General features: G+C 42.4%; 4 protein-coding genes across 5 annotated transcripts in view; 3 read left to right on the top strand and 1 right to left on the bottom strand.

Moving 5' to 3' along the window:
- Positions 1 to 4104, top strand: acta1b (actin alpha 1, skeletal muscle b). The gene is made up of 7 exons (XM_076110130.1): positions 1 to 52; positions 995 to 1131; positions 1711 to 2035; positions 2435 to 2596; positions 3025 to 3216; positions 3321 to 3502; positions 3634 to 4104. The coding sequence occupies exons 2-7, from the start codon at positions 1003 to 1005 to the stop codon at positions 3775 to 3777; spliced, it is 1134 nt and encodes a 377-aa protein (XP_075966245.1). The 5' UTR covers positions 1 to 52; positions 995 to 1002; the 3' UTR covers positions 3778 to 4104.
- Positions 4105 to 5199: 1095 nt separating this feature from the next.
- On the top strand, positions 5200 to 10077 carry ccsapb (centriole, cilia and spindle-associated protein b). Of its 2 annotated transcripts, XM_076109976.1 has the most exons (5): positions 5200 to 5289; positions 6418 to 6784; positions 6868 to 6945; positions 7668 to 7888; positions 7974 to 10077. In XM_076109976.1, the coding sequence occupies exons 2-5, from the start codon at positions 6424 to 6426 to the stop codon at positions 8154 to 8156; spliced, it is 843 nt and encodes a 280-aa protein (XP_075966091.1). In that variant the 5' UTR covers positions 5200 to 5289; positions 6418 to 6423; the 3' UTR covers positions 8157 to 10077. The 2 variants fall into 2 exon arrangements, with proteins under 2 accessions (XP_075966091.1, XP_075966092.1); XM_076109977.1 differs by lacking the exon at positions 5200 to 5289 and having other exon boundaries at positions 5721 to 6784.
- Positions 10078 to 10181: 104 nt separating this feature from the next.
- Positions 10182 to 16257, bottom strand: rab4a (RAB4a, member RAS oncogene family). Its single transcript, XM_076109981.1, has 8 exons — positions 16071 to 16257; positions 15115 to 15195; positions 14748 to 14862; positions 14005 to 14067; positions 13747 to 13901; positions 13383 to 13478; positions 12955 to 13100; positions 10182 to 12104 (listed from the first exon to the last, which is right to left on the bottom strand). Exons 1-7 carry the CDS (start codon positions 16084 to 16086, stop codon positions 12985 to 12987), a joined length of 642 nt encoding a protein of 213 aa, XP_075966096.1. The 5' UTR covers positions 16087 to 16257; the 3' UTR covers positions 10182 to 12104; positions 12955 to 12984.
- Positions 16258 to 16510: 253 nt separating this feature from the next.
- The window catches only part of phf10 (PHD finger protein 10), an 11030-nt gene continuing 9665 nt past the window's right edge, over positions 16511 to 17875 (top strand). Inside the window, exon 1 of the mRNA XM_076109973.1 lies at positions 16511 to 16665. Within this exon, the coding sequence (XP_075966088.1) occupies positions 16594 to 16665 (72 nt within the window). The 5' untranslated portion in view covers positions 16511 to 16593. The remainder of the gene's footprint in view (positions 16666 to 17875) is intronic.

The raw sequence follows: 17875 nt of genomic DNA, 5'->3' as shown, positions 1-17875 counted from the left end.
AGCAATAGCATTGGTTGGGTCTTTCTCTCCGAGCCGCAGACACACTCCTAAGGTAAGACCCTGCTAGAACTCCTGAAGCCTCCCATCCAGGTTGGGACACAAGACTAGGCCTTAACCAGAACAGTAATGGAGCATACTGGAGCAGAAGTTAGGCAGGACTGCCAGGGACAGGACGCCTTGGACCAGATACCACTGGAGCCAACATGAGCAACTCCACTGGAGGATATGATTAACTGTAGGCCTGATGCTGAAGAAGAGAAGGACTTTTTGTAAATAGTGTAGGCTGAGTGGTATAATATAAATACGGTGCTGGGCAGGAGAAGCTCTAATCTGAACTACCCTTGCTGTGATTTTATGGAAAGATAGATAGATAGATCAAGTAGAATGAAGTAGTTGGTTTCAGCATCTTCACAGGTGCAACACTGAATCCGGAGATGGTGCTGATGCAGCAAGACGCAATGCACCTTTAGACCAATTAAAAATCCAGAATAGTGTACCTGAGAAAGTTGATAATGAGAAAAGAGAGATTGCTTGTAGATTTACCTGAACTTTAGCAAACCTCAGATCTTTTATTTTGCTTAAGGGACATTTAGAATAATATAGATATAGAGGACAGATTATTAGTCGAGACAAATTCAGAAACATGTCTGAAGAACAAAAAATAGAGAAGTTCCAAATGCTTTACTTTCAATGTGATTTGTATACTTGCGAATACACCGTGCGTAATAGCCGGCTGTCAGTGTGTTATGGAAACGTTTAGCGCAAGGCATGGGCCAAACCATGTTCATGCTCCAGCAAATGTTAATTATTATTTAAAAAAATGTTTTTTGCCTATTAGTTTCTAAATGTAAGACACCTGGTGTGAGCTTGTAGGAAACTAGAAACGAGTAAACCAAAATTTATGTTTGAGATTCATTTCTGTCTCACAGTATGTTTCACCACGTGGATTTGATTTAGTGAGTTGAACTCTTTTTCTTCCCCTCCTCTCTTACAGAATCCAACATGTGTGACGACGAAGAAACTACCGCCCTTGTGTGCGACAATGGCTCCGGTCTTGTAAAGGCTGGCTTCGCCGGAGACGATGCCCCCAGGGCCGTGTTCCCCTCCATCGTCGGCCGCCCCCGTCACCAGGTAAACAGCAGAGAAAATTCCCATTGATAATGATAGGAGAGACTAACTAGAAGTATGCTTTCTGATTGTAGGTTATGAAAAACGATTACTGTAATAATTACACCATTCATCCAATATAGAAAAACAATTCGGTTTACACTATATTTTACAGAAAAATAATTTTGACACTCTTACAGGCAGTTACACACTCTTTTGACTCCTACTGGAGTGAATAATTAATTTAACTGAGATTTAGATATTTTAGTGTTAGAATTTAGTTGTTTTGTACAGTTAGATAATAATAGGCGATAACAGCGTGGCATTATGTGTCGTGAGCCATGTAAATGTGCTCCTTTTAGCACCAGCAATGTGGCCTTTGACTCTTTGAGACTAAATTAGTCACAAATGTAGCGACAGTCACACAATTACTCTCTGTCATGTCCCTGTGGGCCACGCTGTTATTTGGCACATTCACGCAATGGTCAACGTGCCTTTTGCATCACACAGTAAAGACTTTAATCTGGCCAGGAGAAGGTCATACCTCTGTTTGGATAATTTGACGTAACCTTTCCATTATCTTGCCCTCTCCTCCCCCTTCAGGGTGTCATGGTCGGTATGGGTCAGAAGGACTCCTACGTCGGCGACGAGGCCCAGAGCAAGAGGGGTATCCTGACTCTGAAGTACCCCATCGAGCATGGTATCATCACCAACTGGGACGACATGGAGAAGATCTGGCACCACACCTTCTACAACGAGCTGAGAGTGGCACCCGAGGAGCACCCCACCCTGCTCACTGAAGCCCCCCTGAACCCCAAAGCCAACAGAGAGAAGATGACCCAGATCATGTTTGAGACCTTCAACGTCCCCGCCATGTATGTGGCCATCCAGGCTGTGCTGTCCCTGTACGCTTCCGGCCGTACCACCGGTAAGACTGACAACAACAAACAGCTGCTACTCATCGCACAGATTCACATAATACAAAGAGACAGTAGCCTTTATTATAGAATATATAATGTAACTGACTTATGTAACTAATACAACTATACAACAATTGCAACACATAATATCAACTGAGCTATTAATAAGGCGCCCTTTCGCCATGGTGCCCATTTTGCGCACTACTTTTACGCACAGTCGGCCAGCCTTTCTGGGACTGTTAATTCTCTTTTATGGCCCTTATGACATTTATGACCTTATTCAGTCTGTATTTGTAAATTCTCATTCAAGCACCCACTTCAGGCACACTTTTACGCTCAAACATAACATGTTTGTGGACCTTTTTGTCGTCTGGACTCTACTAAACTCTAGCCTTGCCTCTCCCCAGGTATTGTGCTGGATGCTGGTGATGGTGTGACCCACAACGTCCCAGTCTATGAGGGTTACGCCCTGCCCCACGCCATCATGCGTCTGGACTTGGCTGGTCGCGACCTGACCGACTACCTGATGAAGATCCTGACTGAGCGTGGCTACTCTTTCGTGACCACCGGTGAGGAACTCGGCCTACTCCAATAACAAAGCACCTGAAAGAAAGAAGCAACCCTAGACCAGCTTTTAGGCAGACAAAGTGGAATCTAAATTATTATCGAACTTCATATTTTATTTGACCAGCAGTTTTGCTATAGCAACAAAATGTAACAGCAGCCTGACCAACAACAACAAAACCTAAAAGCGGCGTGTGGCCTATTGCTGCCTGTGTGCGCACAGTGCCCGACAATGCTACAGAAAATTAGGCTTACTAAATTAATTATTAAAATCGATTAACAGACTTGGTGAAAACGGAACGTGTGTTTAAGAAAACAGAACATTTTTTCCAGCTTTTGTAACTTTTGTAGATCAGCGCACTTAATTACGCACACGGTGTCTGTGGTTTGTTTGTCACTCCGGACAAACTCTCATCAACTTGTCTCCCAACAGCTGAGCGTGAGATCGTGCGTGACATCAAGGAGAAGCTGTGCTATGTGGCTCTGGACTTTGAGAACGAGATGGCCACCGCTGCCTCCTCCTCCTCCCTCGAGAAGAGCTACGAGCTTCCCGACGGTCAGGTCATCACCATCGGAAACGAGAGGTTCCGTTGCCCTGAGACCCTCTTCCAGCCTTCCTTCATTGGTACGTCATATAATCCTTTATTTATTCTCTTAGTACGCACAGTAGATATTGCGCCAAACTAGATACCCCTCTCCTCTTAACACTTGTCTCTCTCACCTGACCAGGTATGGAGTCTGCCGGTATCCATGAGACCGCCTACAACAGCATCATGAAGTGCGACATTGACATCCGTAAGGATCTGTACGCCAACAATGTGCTCTCCGGTGGTACCACCATGTACCCTGGTATTGCTGACCGTATGCAGAAGGAGATTACTGCTCTGGCTCCCAGCACCATGAAGATCAAGGTACATATTATGATACCAAAAACATTACAGTTCATCCCCAAATTGAAATATTTTAATTGAATGATTACGCATGACAAATGTGAAGCACTGGCGCTTGACTGATCCATTTTGTCTCCCTCCCTCTCCTCCAGATCATTGCCCCCCCCGAGAGGAAATACTCCGTCTGGATCGGTGGCTCCATCCTGGCTTCCCTGTCCACCTTCCAGCAGATGTGGATTTCCAAGCAGGAGTACGACGAGGCAGGTCCCAGCATTGTCCACAGGAAGTGCTTCTAAATCATCCACCTTCATCTCCACCACCAGCTATCTGGAGATCAAGCAAGACGGAGGATCACCCTCTGCGGCACAGCAACACTCTGCTGTCAATGGACTGTCTGTCTGCGCTGTTGACATTCATATGCATTTTTTATTCTTTTAAAATGTGCATATTGTTTAGCTGTTTGTTGTCTGTGTTGCACAGAGAAAGGCTGTGAAATCCACCACTGAACCATGCATCCACCCAAAAGAAAACTTTAATAAAAAAGAATAACAACATGTTTTCCAACACATGTGAATGTAAGTGTATATACATATTGATAATTTATTAAAGTCCATTATTTGGTATTGCTGACCCTGGCCTTGTTTTTCTATTAGAGGGAGGGTAGGGGGAGAGGGGGAAAAACAAAAGCTTTGGGGAAATAGAAATACTGGAATGTGGACGATTTAACATAGAGGTATTCAAAAACCAATCTGCCCTCAAAACCATGAAAGTCTTATTCATTTGGGGGAGTAATAACCAAAAGCGTCACAACAATGAAGTCCGGGAGAGGCTTAAGGGCTTGAGCACAAGTGTACCTGACACACTTTATACCGCATAAACCAATCGGCTGATCAGGTGCCAGGGGCAGTTCATAGAGGTCGATAGGGGTGTTACCACGGCTCTGGACGGACGAGGAGGAGGGAGGGTGTCTTTCTCTGTCCCATCAGTCACTGCTGGCTGGGGGCTTCTGGGCGACAGAGGTAGTGAAAGGTGACGCCTAAGGTCCGACAGTCGGAGTCTGACTTGCCAGGAATGTGCCAGGGAAGCAGCAGCAGCTCGCTTTAGACCGAGCGGATCAGGGACACCCGACACCCGGCTCTGAATCCCGTTGAGCTGTCTGCCCTGCACGAGCCTACGAGCAGCTCCGGCTCCCAGACCATCTTTAGACAAGGCCAGACCCGCAGCCCTACCATATATGCATAAGCTCATCAGGTTAACTGGGTGCGGGCTTTGGGTCTAGCCTCAAAGCACAATATAGTATGTTGGGGGCGCACCACCCTGTGCCCACATCATTTATATTGATCTATCGCCAAGCCTAACACCCGTATTTATATTTCTTAACCCCTCGGTTACAGGTAGACATATACAAGACAAATGCAGCCTAAGTGCCTAAATATTAAGATGGGTATAGTGGTATATACTTTTTGGGGCCATTGGCGGCAAAGTAAAGCACTGTTTAGCCCAATTTAACAAGCAACAGGTGACTCAATTAAGCTCTAATAGTTGTTGAATATATGCCTTGTGTCTAAATACAGTAAAATAATCGTCTTTTCATCATATTTCACCGTCTGATAGAAATGATTATCGGCAAAAGTCATTCATAAACGCCCCGACCGTATTGCTGACATCCCGGTCCGGGCCACCTGTTGCGGGTGTTTGGCTTTTTAAAAGCGTCTTCACGCGGGCGGAGCTAAGAGACGCAGCCAAGATTACAGCAGCACCGTGAGCGCCATCTGTTCTGCTTTGCTTCCGTGAAATCCGAGCCCGGTGTAAGTATATTTACTGTACACACATTTAGACTCTTACAGCACTGAATTTCTGCTGTCAAGCCATGCACCGTTCTAGATGAGGGGGGGATGGATTGTGAGTGATATATTAATACGTTTTGGTTGTTATCTGCAAGCGCTGATGCGAGTATTGGTGCTCTATATTATCACATGATTTACTCACATCTTTCATTAACACGGACACATCTGTTATGATGATGAGCATAATGAGTAACGGGCTAATTGTTTAACCAATATATTGACACTGTTACTGTGTTGTAGGTAGTTGATATGACACAATCCATGGCGACGATTTTATGTGCGCATTTTTTCAAAGCCTTTGGATACAACAGCGTCGTATTTCAGTAATTCAAAAATACAGTTTCAGTGATTTGTAGCACAACGCCTCAAGTGTTTTCATACAATAACTACGGTTGGGCTGACCTTTAATTCTGAATATACTCGTTTAGATCGCTGGAGCCAATCAGAGGACGAGATGACTCCTACGTCATCACGTTCAAGAATTTCTGCAGTTAACGTTGTAATGGATAATTCAGACTTCGGCCAGTTTTAACAGTGCGACGCCGATTGAGTTTACAGAACATAAACCCAAATTATTTATCTCCCCAAAACTAGACTCGTATGTCTGCCCACAGGAGCCCAGCGAGGCCAACCAGCTTCGGGGAGAAGAGGAAGTAGGCGGGTGTTGTAGCCGGGGGAAGCCTCCAGCTGCTCTGCCATTGGTTCTAACGGTTTACATGTTACAGTTTAAATGTCTGGCGGTGACACGGATCCTCAAAAGACCTGCGAACGTTGAAAACATCGTAGCTGGTGTTTGCGAATGCTTTGTTTTAGGTTATAACACAGTTGTTACTGCAAATATAGTATAACATTACACACCTCATAGACCTGTTATGTGTGTGTGTGTGAAGTTTATGCATATTCATTTTATGTTCTCTGTAATATTGTAACATTGTAATATTATATAGGTGGAGGTTTGAAATAAGCCCAGTTGGCTTTTTGCCTCTTCCTGCACTGTGATATTGATTTATCTCATTTATCTAAGCAACGGTAGCTTTTCACGAAATTGGAGAATCTTTACAGCTTTTGCGGTCTGTTGATGGATTTCAGTTCAAGATGGTGACCAAGAGGATCCGCTCGGAGTACATGAAGAAATTCAAAGACCCCAAATGGGAGACCTACAGTAAGTGTTACGAGGAGATGCTGAAGTACAGGCTGACCCGCAGGCTGCTGGAGCATACACACAACCCCTGGTTCTGGAGTGGCTCCGACAGTGATTCAGACTCCGGAGGAAGAAGTCCCCCCCCTCCCAGTAAGAACCAGGTAGGGCCCGAGACCAGCAGAGACAGGACGGAGGTGGAGTTGGAGGAGTGTGAGGGGGCGAGGATGGACAGACAGCAGGAGCAGCTGAGCAGAGCCACTGGGACCGTACCCAGGCTTCCCCTTCCAAAGGAGGAGAATGGGTCTGCAGTCCATGGTACATGTGATTTAAGGACTGTACAACATATTGGGATGTTCACAAGCTACTCTTCTGTAACATATGACATTCACTCCTCTCAGGCTCTCAGCTTAAAGGTGCCAGAGAGACAGAAGTACCGGAGGAGGAGAGAGAGGAGCGGACTCACAGTCAAGACGGAGGTAAAGAAGAAAACATAGATGTGATGAGTAGTAGGGTGATGGCAGAGAGGCCGACTTCCCCCACGCGGGGACGAAAAGAAAAAACATTGTATAGCAAAATGACTAAAAGCTTAATTTGAAGCTACTCAGAGCTTATTCTACACATTATAGCTTTACAGTGATTTAGACTGGGTAGGTCCTAATATAAAGTTCATATTTCATCAATGATTTATACGTTTTTTGTTGACACAACTATTTAAAAAAACCTCTGCAAAACTCAAAATTACATGTCAAATATAGACACCCTCCATTCAGCACCTGCAACAGACAACCAAAAAACACACCAACAGGGCCACCTACTGCACGGGAGCAGCACGGCCGTCACAGCTCATACAAATAAACAAAACTACATTCATGGGATTTACTACAAACATATGAGAGGTGATGGAAGTTTCACCCAATGCTCCCTTATTATATAGAGAGTAGCACAATTTTGCTATTAATAATAATAGCATCACATTGTTAAACAAGTAACACACAATATATCAAATTGGGGAAGCAGAGTGATCCAGGACAGCCTCACGATTCATTCATAAATCTTGACAGAGATATTGTATCTCTGCATTGCTTAGTTTCTTGCAGATCATTTTTCTCCAAGGAATTTACTGCATACACATTTGAATTGACCAGTTTTATTGTGTATTTCTGTGCTGCTTTAACCTGTTTGTATTTTCTATTTGTAGAGAGAGACACTGGAGGAGCCAGACCAGAGCAGAGTAAACCCTCCAAATCCTCAAAGCAAACATGGCGCTCCCAGCGGGTCAGGCCTGCACCAACGCGGCCGCCCAGGGACGACAGTAAGGACGGCAGACATCCTTTTGCTCTGTACGGTTCAGGAGAGAAGGATGCTGACACGGCAAGCAGGAAAACACACAATGTTGGCGCTGCAGCTTCTACTACTGAGGTAATAGTTATTTCTGGGGATCTACCGGTGACACGCTGTGTTGTGACTGAGCACAAGTTTATCATGACGTTTATTCTCCCGGTAGATCCACGAGTCGGCTCTTCGTGCTAAGATCCGGCGGGAGGTGGAGCGTCAGATGCAGACCCAGAAGACTGAGCGGCGGAGAACCAAGTCTGCCGATCTGGACAAGGCCAGAAAGTTGGTTCAACCAGAATTCAACCCCTGGCTCACCGAGTACATGCGCTGCTTCTCTGCTCGCTCACGATAGGACACTTACATACACACACTCAAAATACTTACATCAGGGTGATTCCAGACAAAAATACAAAGTTAAAGCCATTATTGCCTACTACCCTTGAAGTTTAAATATCCATAGCTGTAGAATAGAGCATGGGGTGGATTGATTCATACAAAGGCTCCAAAATGTGTATTACACCCGCATTCAGGATGTAAACTGACAAAACTTTTAAATTCACTGTGTGGCTTATTCCTCCAGATGTGTACTTTCGTGTTTTTACGTGAATCAATTTTAATATATATGCACAACAACAACCATTTTACAGGGTATAAGAGACTCTTGTAAGAGATGATTTGAAAGTGTAAGTATACTTTGTGGATTCGTCTACTGAATGCAGATATTTTGATTAGAATGAAGAGTCTAAAATGCCTTTTACAGCCATATTTTGCTAAACAGAGGCTATACAAGACGTGTCCATGTCTTTGATACAGGGATATCAAACCACAGTGGACTAACACAGGAGTAGTGAAGGCACATGGCAGCGTGTCTGGATAGAGTCAGCCATGTTCTTAAAAACGCTTCTGAGATCTAATTTATAGACAAACACATGTAGACAAAACCAAACACACTTTCAGAAATATGTCTGGAAAAGACTTTTACAGCTTTTTATTTTCAGATCACTTATCGCTGTGACCTGGGTCTTGTAGATTTAATGAGTTTTGTAACAGTTCATGGATCAATCTTTAGATAAATAGTGAATCACACTCCGTCAAACTCAAACTCTGTGTAAAATCACAATTGTGTGATGTGACACATTTTCTCACGAGCTTTTTGCATGATAGCGACAGGCGGGTGTGGCCGGAGGGCTCGAATGAACGGACAGTGTTATTGACTAAAAATAGTTTCACAACAACATTTGTGTTTGTTGTTTAGTTGTGTTAATGTGCACTTACAGTAATGTGAACATACCTATTTGACTTTTGGATGACTGAACATTGTGTTTCTGTGGTACTGTGGATACTGCAGAGTTTCTGTTATACACTGACTCATCATGGGACTCTATAACAAAAAAAAACATTTAAAAAAGTCAGGTTCAGGTTCCTGCGAAGCATAACAATCAATTTTTGAGGCCAAATATCTTTATCATGACTGTTTCTGCTTTAGAACCAAAACAACAGCAGACATTAAGCTGACGCCTAGATGACCGTCAGAAGTACATGAACACATATTCCTGATTTACTGTTTACTTCTTCAAGCAGTTTATGCTCTAAAGCAGGAGCACCACAGCACTTTGATAATTAGTCACCTTTCTGAAATAATGTGTAGATATTAATGTAGATACAGAATTCCTTGCTACCTATTTGGCTTTTTGTGTAATTTGTTCATCATTTGAATCTACTTACATAAGAAAACAAAAATGGACTTTTAATCCTTTGTGTAATAGATCTGGTGTTTTTATGAGAATCAGATCCCTCTGTGTCCTTGTGTCAGTAGTCGTTCCATAAAAACTGGAGAAAAGACTTTTTCTCCTTTGCACAACTGTATGTATTGATGTTATTGATGTGAATATTGTGCAGAAAAAAAGGGACATTTTTGATAATGTATAGCAGTCATCACATATGATCATCCTACTCAATAAATTGAATCAGGCAAAGTGGAGAAGAAATAGAGTTTATGACCAATAAGGCACCAGGAGTATTTTCATCTCACTTCTTGACAAACTCCACAGTGTCGAGTCTGGTTTTAGTGGAAAAGCTTCTGCTGTTCCTCACATATATAATTGATGACATAAGGGACAATTACAGAATACTGTAATTGTAAAATGGCATGATACTTAACATTTCTATGTTTAAATCTTAGGCTTTAAACTGACTTGTGTACATATTTTATTTGGAGGAAAAGAAGTTAAATGGTGTGGTGCAAAGCTTTTTAATAAATCACTTTTTTTGCATCTGTTCATCTCCACCAAACTACACATATTATTCAGAAAACTAAGAAATGAAATCTCTTTAAAGAAAAACCATCAACAAAAACATGGATTAAACCAACAAAAGCTGCTTTTCAAAGACAGTGCTATATTTGTCGTAGTTTTTATTTTAAAAACATATGCTTTTATTATACACAATAAATTAAAAATCCATGATATTCATAATGACAAGAGAAAAACAGACATAAATAGACAAAGGACTTGATGACATAAACACAAGACGGCGACCTGACGTGGAGCAGCCAAAGCCACCCAAAGATGAATTCTAATTTTAAATATTTCTACAGTTTGAAGTGTGCTTGATTTAAACATAATGCATAATTGTCAAGGGTCTAAAATGTTATAAATAATAAAAACATAAATGTGTTGTTGTGATGCTTGAATACACCTACGCAAAACACACCTAAACCTAATTCTTCAAAGAAATTCCCCAGTTGAATTGTTTTGTGTCGAGAGCTTCATGTGGCTGAACTGAGCATCAAATATCTTTGGAGACAAATAAAAATCAAACACACATCAGATAGTTTCATACTGTTGCTAAAACTTGAAATGCATTCAGTGTTACCCCACAGCTGCAGGCAGTCAGTGAGGCATTCATGTAAACAGGCGTCACTTATAAATGAGAGGGATCAGTCATTGGATTCTTTTGGATAAAAGGAGTGTTTCATTTAACTGAATGTTAAATGCTGAGCATGCCACTGTAAATTAAAAGATGACATGTGACTTTCACACTCCATTGATCATAATATTTCTATATTTCTTTTTTGCAATCTATAATCTTGACAATGATAAAACAGCATTTTCCCACGTAAACATGTAAATCCATAATATAATCCACATCAGCTTGTCCCAGTCACAAACAGTACTGCCCATCTATACTGCTTACATGTTGCCAGTGTATTGTGGCTTATCATGTTATTAATACACTGGAGCATAAAACAGATGCTGGATATGATATCTACTTTAATATACATATAATATCTCTTCATAATGAAATACTCTGATATTCTGTTTGAGAATACATGCGTCAGTCTATATACAGAAACACTGTACAGTGTACAAGATGCTGTAGGGCAACGGAGGAGATTCGGAGAGATACTTTACTGGGAGAGTAAGTGTGTAAGACGGGATGCAGGGAGTGCAAAATGTATTGTGGTGTGTTTAAAACAGGAAGTTAACAGGCAATCGGAGCCGTTGTGTAGCAAAGAGAACTTCCATAGTAGGGGAGGCTTTTGGATATGCATGTAGTTTGACAAAAGAAAAAAGTCATGCCAAGAATTATGTGAGAAAATTGATACAATGTATCAAGTATTAATCTGGGGCCAGGAGGCGAAGAAGCAGACTTGGTTAGCCTAGCTAGATCTAAAATTCCAAAATCCACCTCATAACGCCTTAAAAGCTGTCTAATTAACATGTTACTTCTTCTTTCTTGAATGCAAAAGGAAAGAAATTTCTAAAAATGTAAACTTTTCCTTTAAAAAGGACCAGTGTGTAGGATTTAGTGGGATCTAGCTTTGAGGTTGCAGATTGCAACAAAATGATTAAAACAGAAAGATGACTTCTATTATTTTTTTTCAGCCTATAGATCCTCCTACACGCTACACACTGGTCTTTACAGTATTCAAGATGGAAAGTAAATGGGAATAGTGATAAGGGAGAAAACTAAGATGTAGGGTTAGCAGGTGTGAGGGCAGATAAGTATAAAGGTGGGGGGGGGGAGAGAGAGAGAGAGAGAGAGAGAGCGAGAGAGAAGTTACGGAGAAAGAGAGAGAGCAAGAGAGAGAGAGAGAAGTTACATACATGTCAGTAATACACATCCTGATTGGAGGGCTAGGAAAGGTCTGGTCCAATAATGGAGCCATGACAACAAAAGTTCTGAAGATTGGTGTGAAAGGTGAAAGGTCGGAGAGGAGTCACCAGCATAGCGAGGTGAACCCTGGGTCCCCCGTGGCTGTTCTTCTCCTGGTCTTCACAAGCCCGTCAGAAACACACTGATCACACAAAGAGAGACGTAGAACTTAAACACATGTTGGGGGAAGGAACAAAGACAAAGACTTATCGACCCAATGAGCAACTCTTATTAACTCATTATTGGGGGAAGAATTGCAGAGGTACGAGCTACTTCCTGTTTGCAAGCAAAGGGCCTGCTGACCCAATATCGTGTGAATGAAGTCAACTTCATTAAAAGAGTAAGTCTGGTGATGTAGCTTATTACTCTCTGTACTTACATTGTGGTCCAACAACAATGAAAGCACGTCAGTGAGCATTGCACTGCCTGACAAAAGTCTTCACAATGGTGGACATGGGCACTGTAGTTTGCTGTAGCGGCTGGAAATACTCCCCCTAAAATACCGTATTCACTATTTTTTGAGTATTGTTTCCTAAAAAGTACAGTGCCCAGTTTTTTTGATACAGACAAATAGGGAAGACAAATGCACTGTAAGTATTGTATTGGTGTACCCATTGTATTGGTGTATTCATGGGCTAAGTTGACAAAAGCAAAATAAAAAATATCTTTAGCCTCATCCTTTAAGTGACTAGTGAATGATTACCAGCATGTACATCTTTCAGAATCGTCTCAAAGATGCAGTAAAATAAATACGTTTTTGATTAAACTAAAACTGCTCTTAGAAAATAAAAGAATCCTTCCACTCTGAGTTTGTTTTCAGACTGGGGTAAATCTGAAGATGAGTGACAGCAGACAAAGAATGTCTGAGAGTAATGAGCAGTATGTTAAATCGCTTCTCTGGCTCTCTTAATGAAAGACCTTATATTCTGTGCCATAAAACAGAATGAATATCATCATCCTACGTAAGGCACACACAGTCCAAACCCTTTCACCTTGTCTGTGTGTGTTACTGGGCGCGTCCACTAGCAGCCACACTCCTGGGTGCCCTGTGGCTGAGCACGGCGAGGAGAGCGAAGCTGTCGTAACGCAGCGTCGCCATACTGGATACCTGAGCCCATCCTCTCTGGATCCAGCTCGCCTGAAAATCAACAGACAAGATGAGTGAGGACAGAGACGTGAGAGATTTGGGCTTCATGTTGGGATCTCCACCAATTCTGAAAAAATGGCATTTTTTTTGTTGTTGCAAATAATAGTTTTTTAATAATGAATTAAGTTGTTTTGGCTTTCACTTTGAAGATTCTCGATGAGGACTGCTACAGTGCAGGCTCTGGAGTCATACCTAAGCCTGTCTGATCCTGTGAGGATAAGAGGGGATTCAGAGTCGGGGGTCATGGTTATAGGTGAGGATGGCAGTTCCTACCTGACTCTATCTTGTTGAGGATTTTCCGAGCGCACTGGACAAAGGCCTCTTCAACGTTCTCTCCTGTTAGAGCGCTGGTCTCCAGGAACATTAGCTCTGACACACACACACACACAAACACACACAGCAGTCTTAAAAATACATTTACTCTGAGCAGCATAATTATTTACACAACCAAAGTAAATTGCAATAATTTCAGAAAAAGCTAGATGCCGATTACGTGCCAAAAAAAATCCTTCCACTAACAATAACAGGTCAAAGCCTGGATCTCCCTTCTCCTGAGAGAAACTAGTCCCCCAGTTATTATTAGAGGTTTTGAGAGGAACTATCAAAGCATCACTACATCACAAACTGTTGAGCCTACCGTTCTCCTGAGCGAAGCGGGAAGCCTCCAAGAACGTGACCTCTCTGTCCGCGTCCAGGTCCTTCTTGTTCCCACAAAGGATGATGACGATGTTCTGACTGGCCAGCATCCTGGCATCACTCAGCCATGTGGTCAGAGCGTTGTAGGTCTCTCGACTGCAGCGTACAGAGGCAGAAAGGGTTACATTGTAGAAAGGAGAGGGGAACTGATGCCGAGGCAATCTGAAATCATGTGCTGTGATTGGCTAGAGTGATTTACCTTGTGATGTCATAGACCAGCAGAGCTCCTGCTGCACCTCTGTAGTAACTCCTGGTCACAGACCTGAGAGAGAGAGATAGAGGGAGAGAGAGAGAGAGAGAGACAGAGAGATAGAGAGAGACAGAGACAGAGAGAGACAGAGAGAGATAGAGAGAGAGACAGAGAAAGAGAGAGAGAGACAGAGAGATAGAGGGGGAGAGAGAGAGACAGAGAAAGAGAGAGAGAGACAGAGAGAAAGAGATAGAGAGAGACAGAGACAGAGAGAGACAGAGACAGATAGAGAGAGAGAGAGAGAGACAGAGAAAGAGAGAGAGAGACAGAGAGAAAGAGATAGAGAGAGAGAGAGACAGAGATAGAGAGAGAAAGAGATAGAGAGAGAGACAGAGACAGAGAGAGATAGAGGGGGAGAGAGAGAGAGACAGAGATAGAGAGAGGGGGAGAGAGAGAGACAGAGATAGAGAGAGAGAAAGAGATAGAGAGAGACAGAGACAGAGAGAGACAGAGAGAGACAGAGAGAGGGACACACACACACGTCAGATGTACTTACACGTGTGTTTGACACGTCAGAACATCAGTGTTCCTGAAATGTTACCTCGGTCTTTCACCAGAGCAGTCAAGTGTGGTACAATAGATTTAAACAGTATGCATGTGGTTGAATAGAAATGACGTATGTGCACAGGGTCCAAATGTGTTAAGAAAGAGGGTAAAGGGATTAAATTAGCTTTGTATGTATTTTTCCCTACCTGAACCTTTCTTGTCCTGCCGTGTCCCAAATCTGCAGTTTGACCATTTTGTTGACCACATTGATGATCTTGGAGCCAAACTCTACTCCAATTGTGTGGTTGGATTCATCCTTAACTGGAAGACAAAATAAAATGGGTTTATTATTAGATGCAATACATAGTGATGACCTACAGTGTGTCTTTTCAGTGAGGAAAAGGCACATGTCACTGATCATTAACTGGAATTCTCTACCGAACATTGAAAAAGGCTCATCTAATTGATGTGTGTTGATTACTAAACGCTTCAGTACTGCACTCACATTAGAGGTGAGAGCAACTGTCTGTCAACAGTACATAACGAACGGCGTGTTGTATCTTTCCGACTTACATCTCTTCTCTATGAACTGGTGCAGCAGACAGGATTTGCCCGTTCCAGCGTTCCCAATCACCAGGAATTTAAACAGGAAATCTGAGGTGAGAGAACACAGAAATGAGCGTGTAATACATCCGACACAATATTTGTCTGTTATCATGATTGTCATACCTAGAGCCAGAGCTGTGCCAATATTATCTGGACAATATTAGCTTATCACAGCTATATTGATATCAACTTATATATATATAAGCCATCTGATATGAATTAAGACATTGCAGTACAGAAATGTCAAAAATATGTTTGTGATAGTGTAGAAACAGTGTTGTTCACAGTAGAGGATTTGTAAGTTATTATTAACAGTAAAATGTTGTGCTAAGTACATATCTTGGTCACAATTACTTAATAACCATATTTAATTCTGTGTGTTTGTGCTCTCATATGTTGATGTCACCATTTCCCTCAAAATTACATACCGTCCTAAAACACATATGAACAGAATACAGCATAGTAATACACAGCTTTAGGGTGTACAAATATACAGTTATGCTTGCACTCTCATATATGGATGGCGGTGGAACTGTGTGCAGTAGTAGTAGCCCCCACGGACCAGTATCGCCTACATATGTACCCCCTACATCTCGTGTACTATGACTATGATACAGAGTACACATCTCAGTCTGATCTTCCCACCAGCTCCATCATCCTCATCCCTTTTCTCTGGTGTCAGCTTCCTGGAACCTTCACAGACGATATATTTTATCCGCACAGCCACAGTGAAATCTACCGTATAACCGCTATGGTATTACTTTCGCTGACATCGCATTATTTAAAGGCCAGCAGCCTCCCGTTAGCCTGCCTGCTATCTGTTTACGGTGAGAAAAAAGCTCTCTCGGCACACCTGCCTCATCCCAGCGCTGTGGCTACGCGAATACGTTAACGGCCGCTACTGGTCGAAACAGCCTCCTTACCGTAGGAGTCCGACATCGCCAGTGTGGCGTTTGGACAGCAATAGGAAAGTAAATGAAAAATAGATAGTTGACAGGATGGATAGCTCGCTAAGTTAAGGCAAATAGTCCTGTTGATGATTTCCGCGGATTCCAGCTGATTATTCCCTCCGACTTCCCGTACGTGGTTTGAGTCTCTTTTCTTTTTTTTTTCAAAATAAAAGCCAAGCCGAGCGTGGTAATGATTGAAGACTGCCTCCGGGTGGTGGTGTTTGAGTAGCTAACAGCGCTTTGAGGCTTCTACACACAAACGCCTTTCAATGCCATTACATTTCGTTTGTAATAATCATATCCTTAAAATAATATTCAAATCAACAAAGTATGTAATTATTGTGTGTAGAATTGAGACACCAAAACTACTACAAGCACAACCTACACTCCAGCCCAGAAGGTGGCGGTTATGTACGTTTGCCAACGACCACAAAACCTCTCAAGAAGAAGAAGTGGCTAGTGGGCTAGCCTAGCTGCAGCCTTTATTTAGAGAAATATGGCTGCTGTGCTCCCCGTCAGACCGCCCTGCGACAGCAACCCCGCTACTCCTGGAGCACAATCCATAAAGGTAACATTTATATTCCGCAAACAACAACAACATGAATAATAAGTAGCTCGGTTCACGGAGCTCTGCGCGGTGTATTGCTCCGCTAACGGCTAGTTAGCCATCTAACGGCTACTTGCGTCCATGACCGTCAACTGATGGCGACGTGCGCATCACCCTTTTGTTTTCAAGTGTGTCCTGAAGGATATAGGGCTCGTTTGTTGTTTCTGTGTCGTGTTGACGAACATTTATTTATGTGATTCATGCCCACAGGAGACACACGCAGTCAAATTGTATTGATATGATCCGTTAACCTTTTCTGTGCCTTTGCCTCCCCTGTTACCACCTCTACATGCACGCTCATGCATTTGTTTTGTTTGGTACTGCCGCAAATGTGTTGTTTGTGCTTGATAAATGGCTCCATGTGGGTAGCCACATATATCCTCCATTCATCCATTCTGCTGTGCAAGGAGAACACTACAGACAAGACCCAAATCTTCAAAATTAAACACATTAATGTAAACAACTGTTGTTTTTGAAGTATTCAAATCTTTCTTGATGCTTTTGGAACAAAATACTTAAGGAAAAAACGATCAAGTCTAAAATACACATTTTTAGGAATGATGCCATTTTCATTGATGGCTGAGAAGTGATGCTGAGGTCAAAATATGGCAAAATGTCTGATCATGCATGTGTATTACTTATAGTTCAACCTGTTATATACAATCTGAGCTCAACATACAAAGTCTTTTATATATGGCTGACTATTGTGTTTGCATGCGGATTGATGAAGCTGTTTCAATAATGTCTCTGTGCTCTCAATCTTTACCTGCTGCCTAGAATGTGTGTAAATTCCTGCAACTGTGACTAACGCCACCAACTATACAGGTTATTGCTGTCAATTGGCTGGGTGCTAATTACTGAGGAATTAAGGCCTGTGCTTGTGTGGGCTGTAGGTCCAAAGGATAAAGAGGTTTAAGAAACAATATGCCAGATTTTGATCCTGGCTTTATTAATAAGGACCCTGTGAACTTGCCCCATTTGCCCCCCCCCCCCCCCAAACAAATAATATAGTGATTACTATACCTGCTGTGTAAATGTCGAACTACGAATTAGCATAATACAAAGAGCAGCAACATGAATACTCTAGTGAGAGATATCAGGGCTAAAAGAAATGTGATGCTCTTACTGTTTAATTCTTTGGTCTCAACCTATCGCATACACATCCAGTTTG

The sequence above is a fragment of the Anarhichas minor genome, unplaced genomic scaffold (assembly GCF_050575085.1).
Source record: "Anarhichas minor isolate MPS153535 unplaced genomic scaffold, ASM5057508v1 ptg000042l, whole genome shotgun sequence".
NCBI classification, from domain to species: Eukaryota; Metazoa; Chordata; class Actinopteri; order Perciformes; family Anarhichadidae; genus Anarhichas; species Anarhichas minor.
This window is presented reverse-complemented; position numbering and strand designations above follow the sequence as displayed.

Coding starts and splice junctions, on each gene's coding strand:
- ccsapb (XM_076109976.1), top strand. CDS start 6,424: ATGGTGACCAAGAGGATCCGCTCGGAGTACATGAAGAAATTCAAAGAC. Junction 6,785..6,867: donor GAATGGGTCTGCAGTCCATG/GTACATGTGATT, acceptor CACTCCTCTCAG/GCTCTCAGCTTAAAGGTGCC. Junction 6,946..7,667: donor GACTCACAGTCAAGACGGAG/GTAAAGAAGAAA, acceptor TTCTATTTGTAG/AGAGAGACACTGGAGGAGCC.
- acta1b (XM_076110130.1), top strand. CDS start 1,003: ATGTGTGACGACGAAGAAACTACCGCCCTTGTGTGCGACAATGGCTCC. Junction 2,036..2,434: donor CGCTTCCGGCCGTACCACCG/GTAAGACTGACA, acceptor GCCTCTCCCCAG/GTATTGTGCTGGATGCTGGT. Junction 2,597..3,024: donor CTACTCTTTCGTGACCACCG/GTGAGGAACTCG, acceptor GTCTCCCAACAG/CTGAGCGTGAGATCGTGCGT.
- rab4a (XM_076109981.1), bottom strand. Junction 14,068..14,747: donor GCAGGACAAGAAAGGTTCAG/GTAGGGAAAAAT, acceptor TCTCTCTCTCAG/GTCTGTGACCAGGAGTTACT. Junction 13,479..13,746: donor CCGCTTCGCTCAGGAGAACG/GTAGGCTCAACA, acceptor TGTGTGTGTCAG/AGCTAATGTTCCTGGAGACC.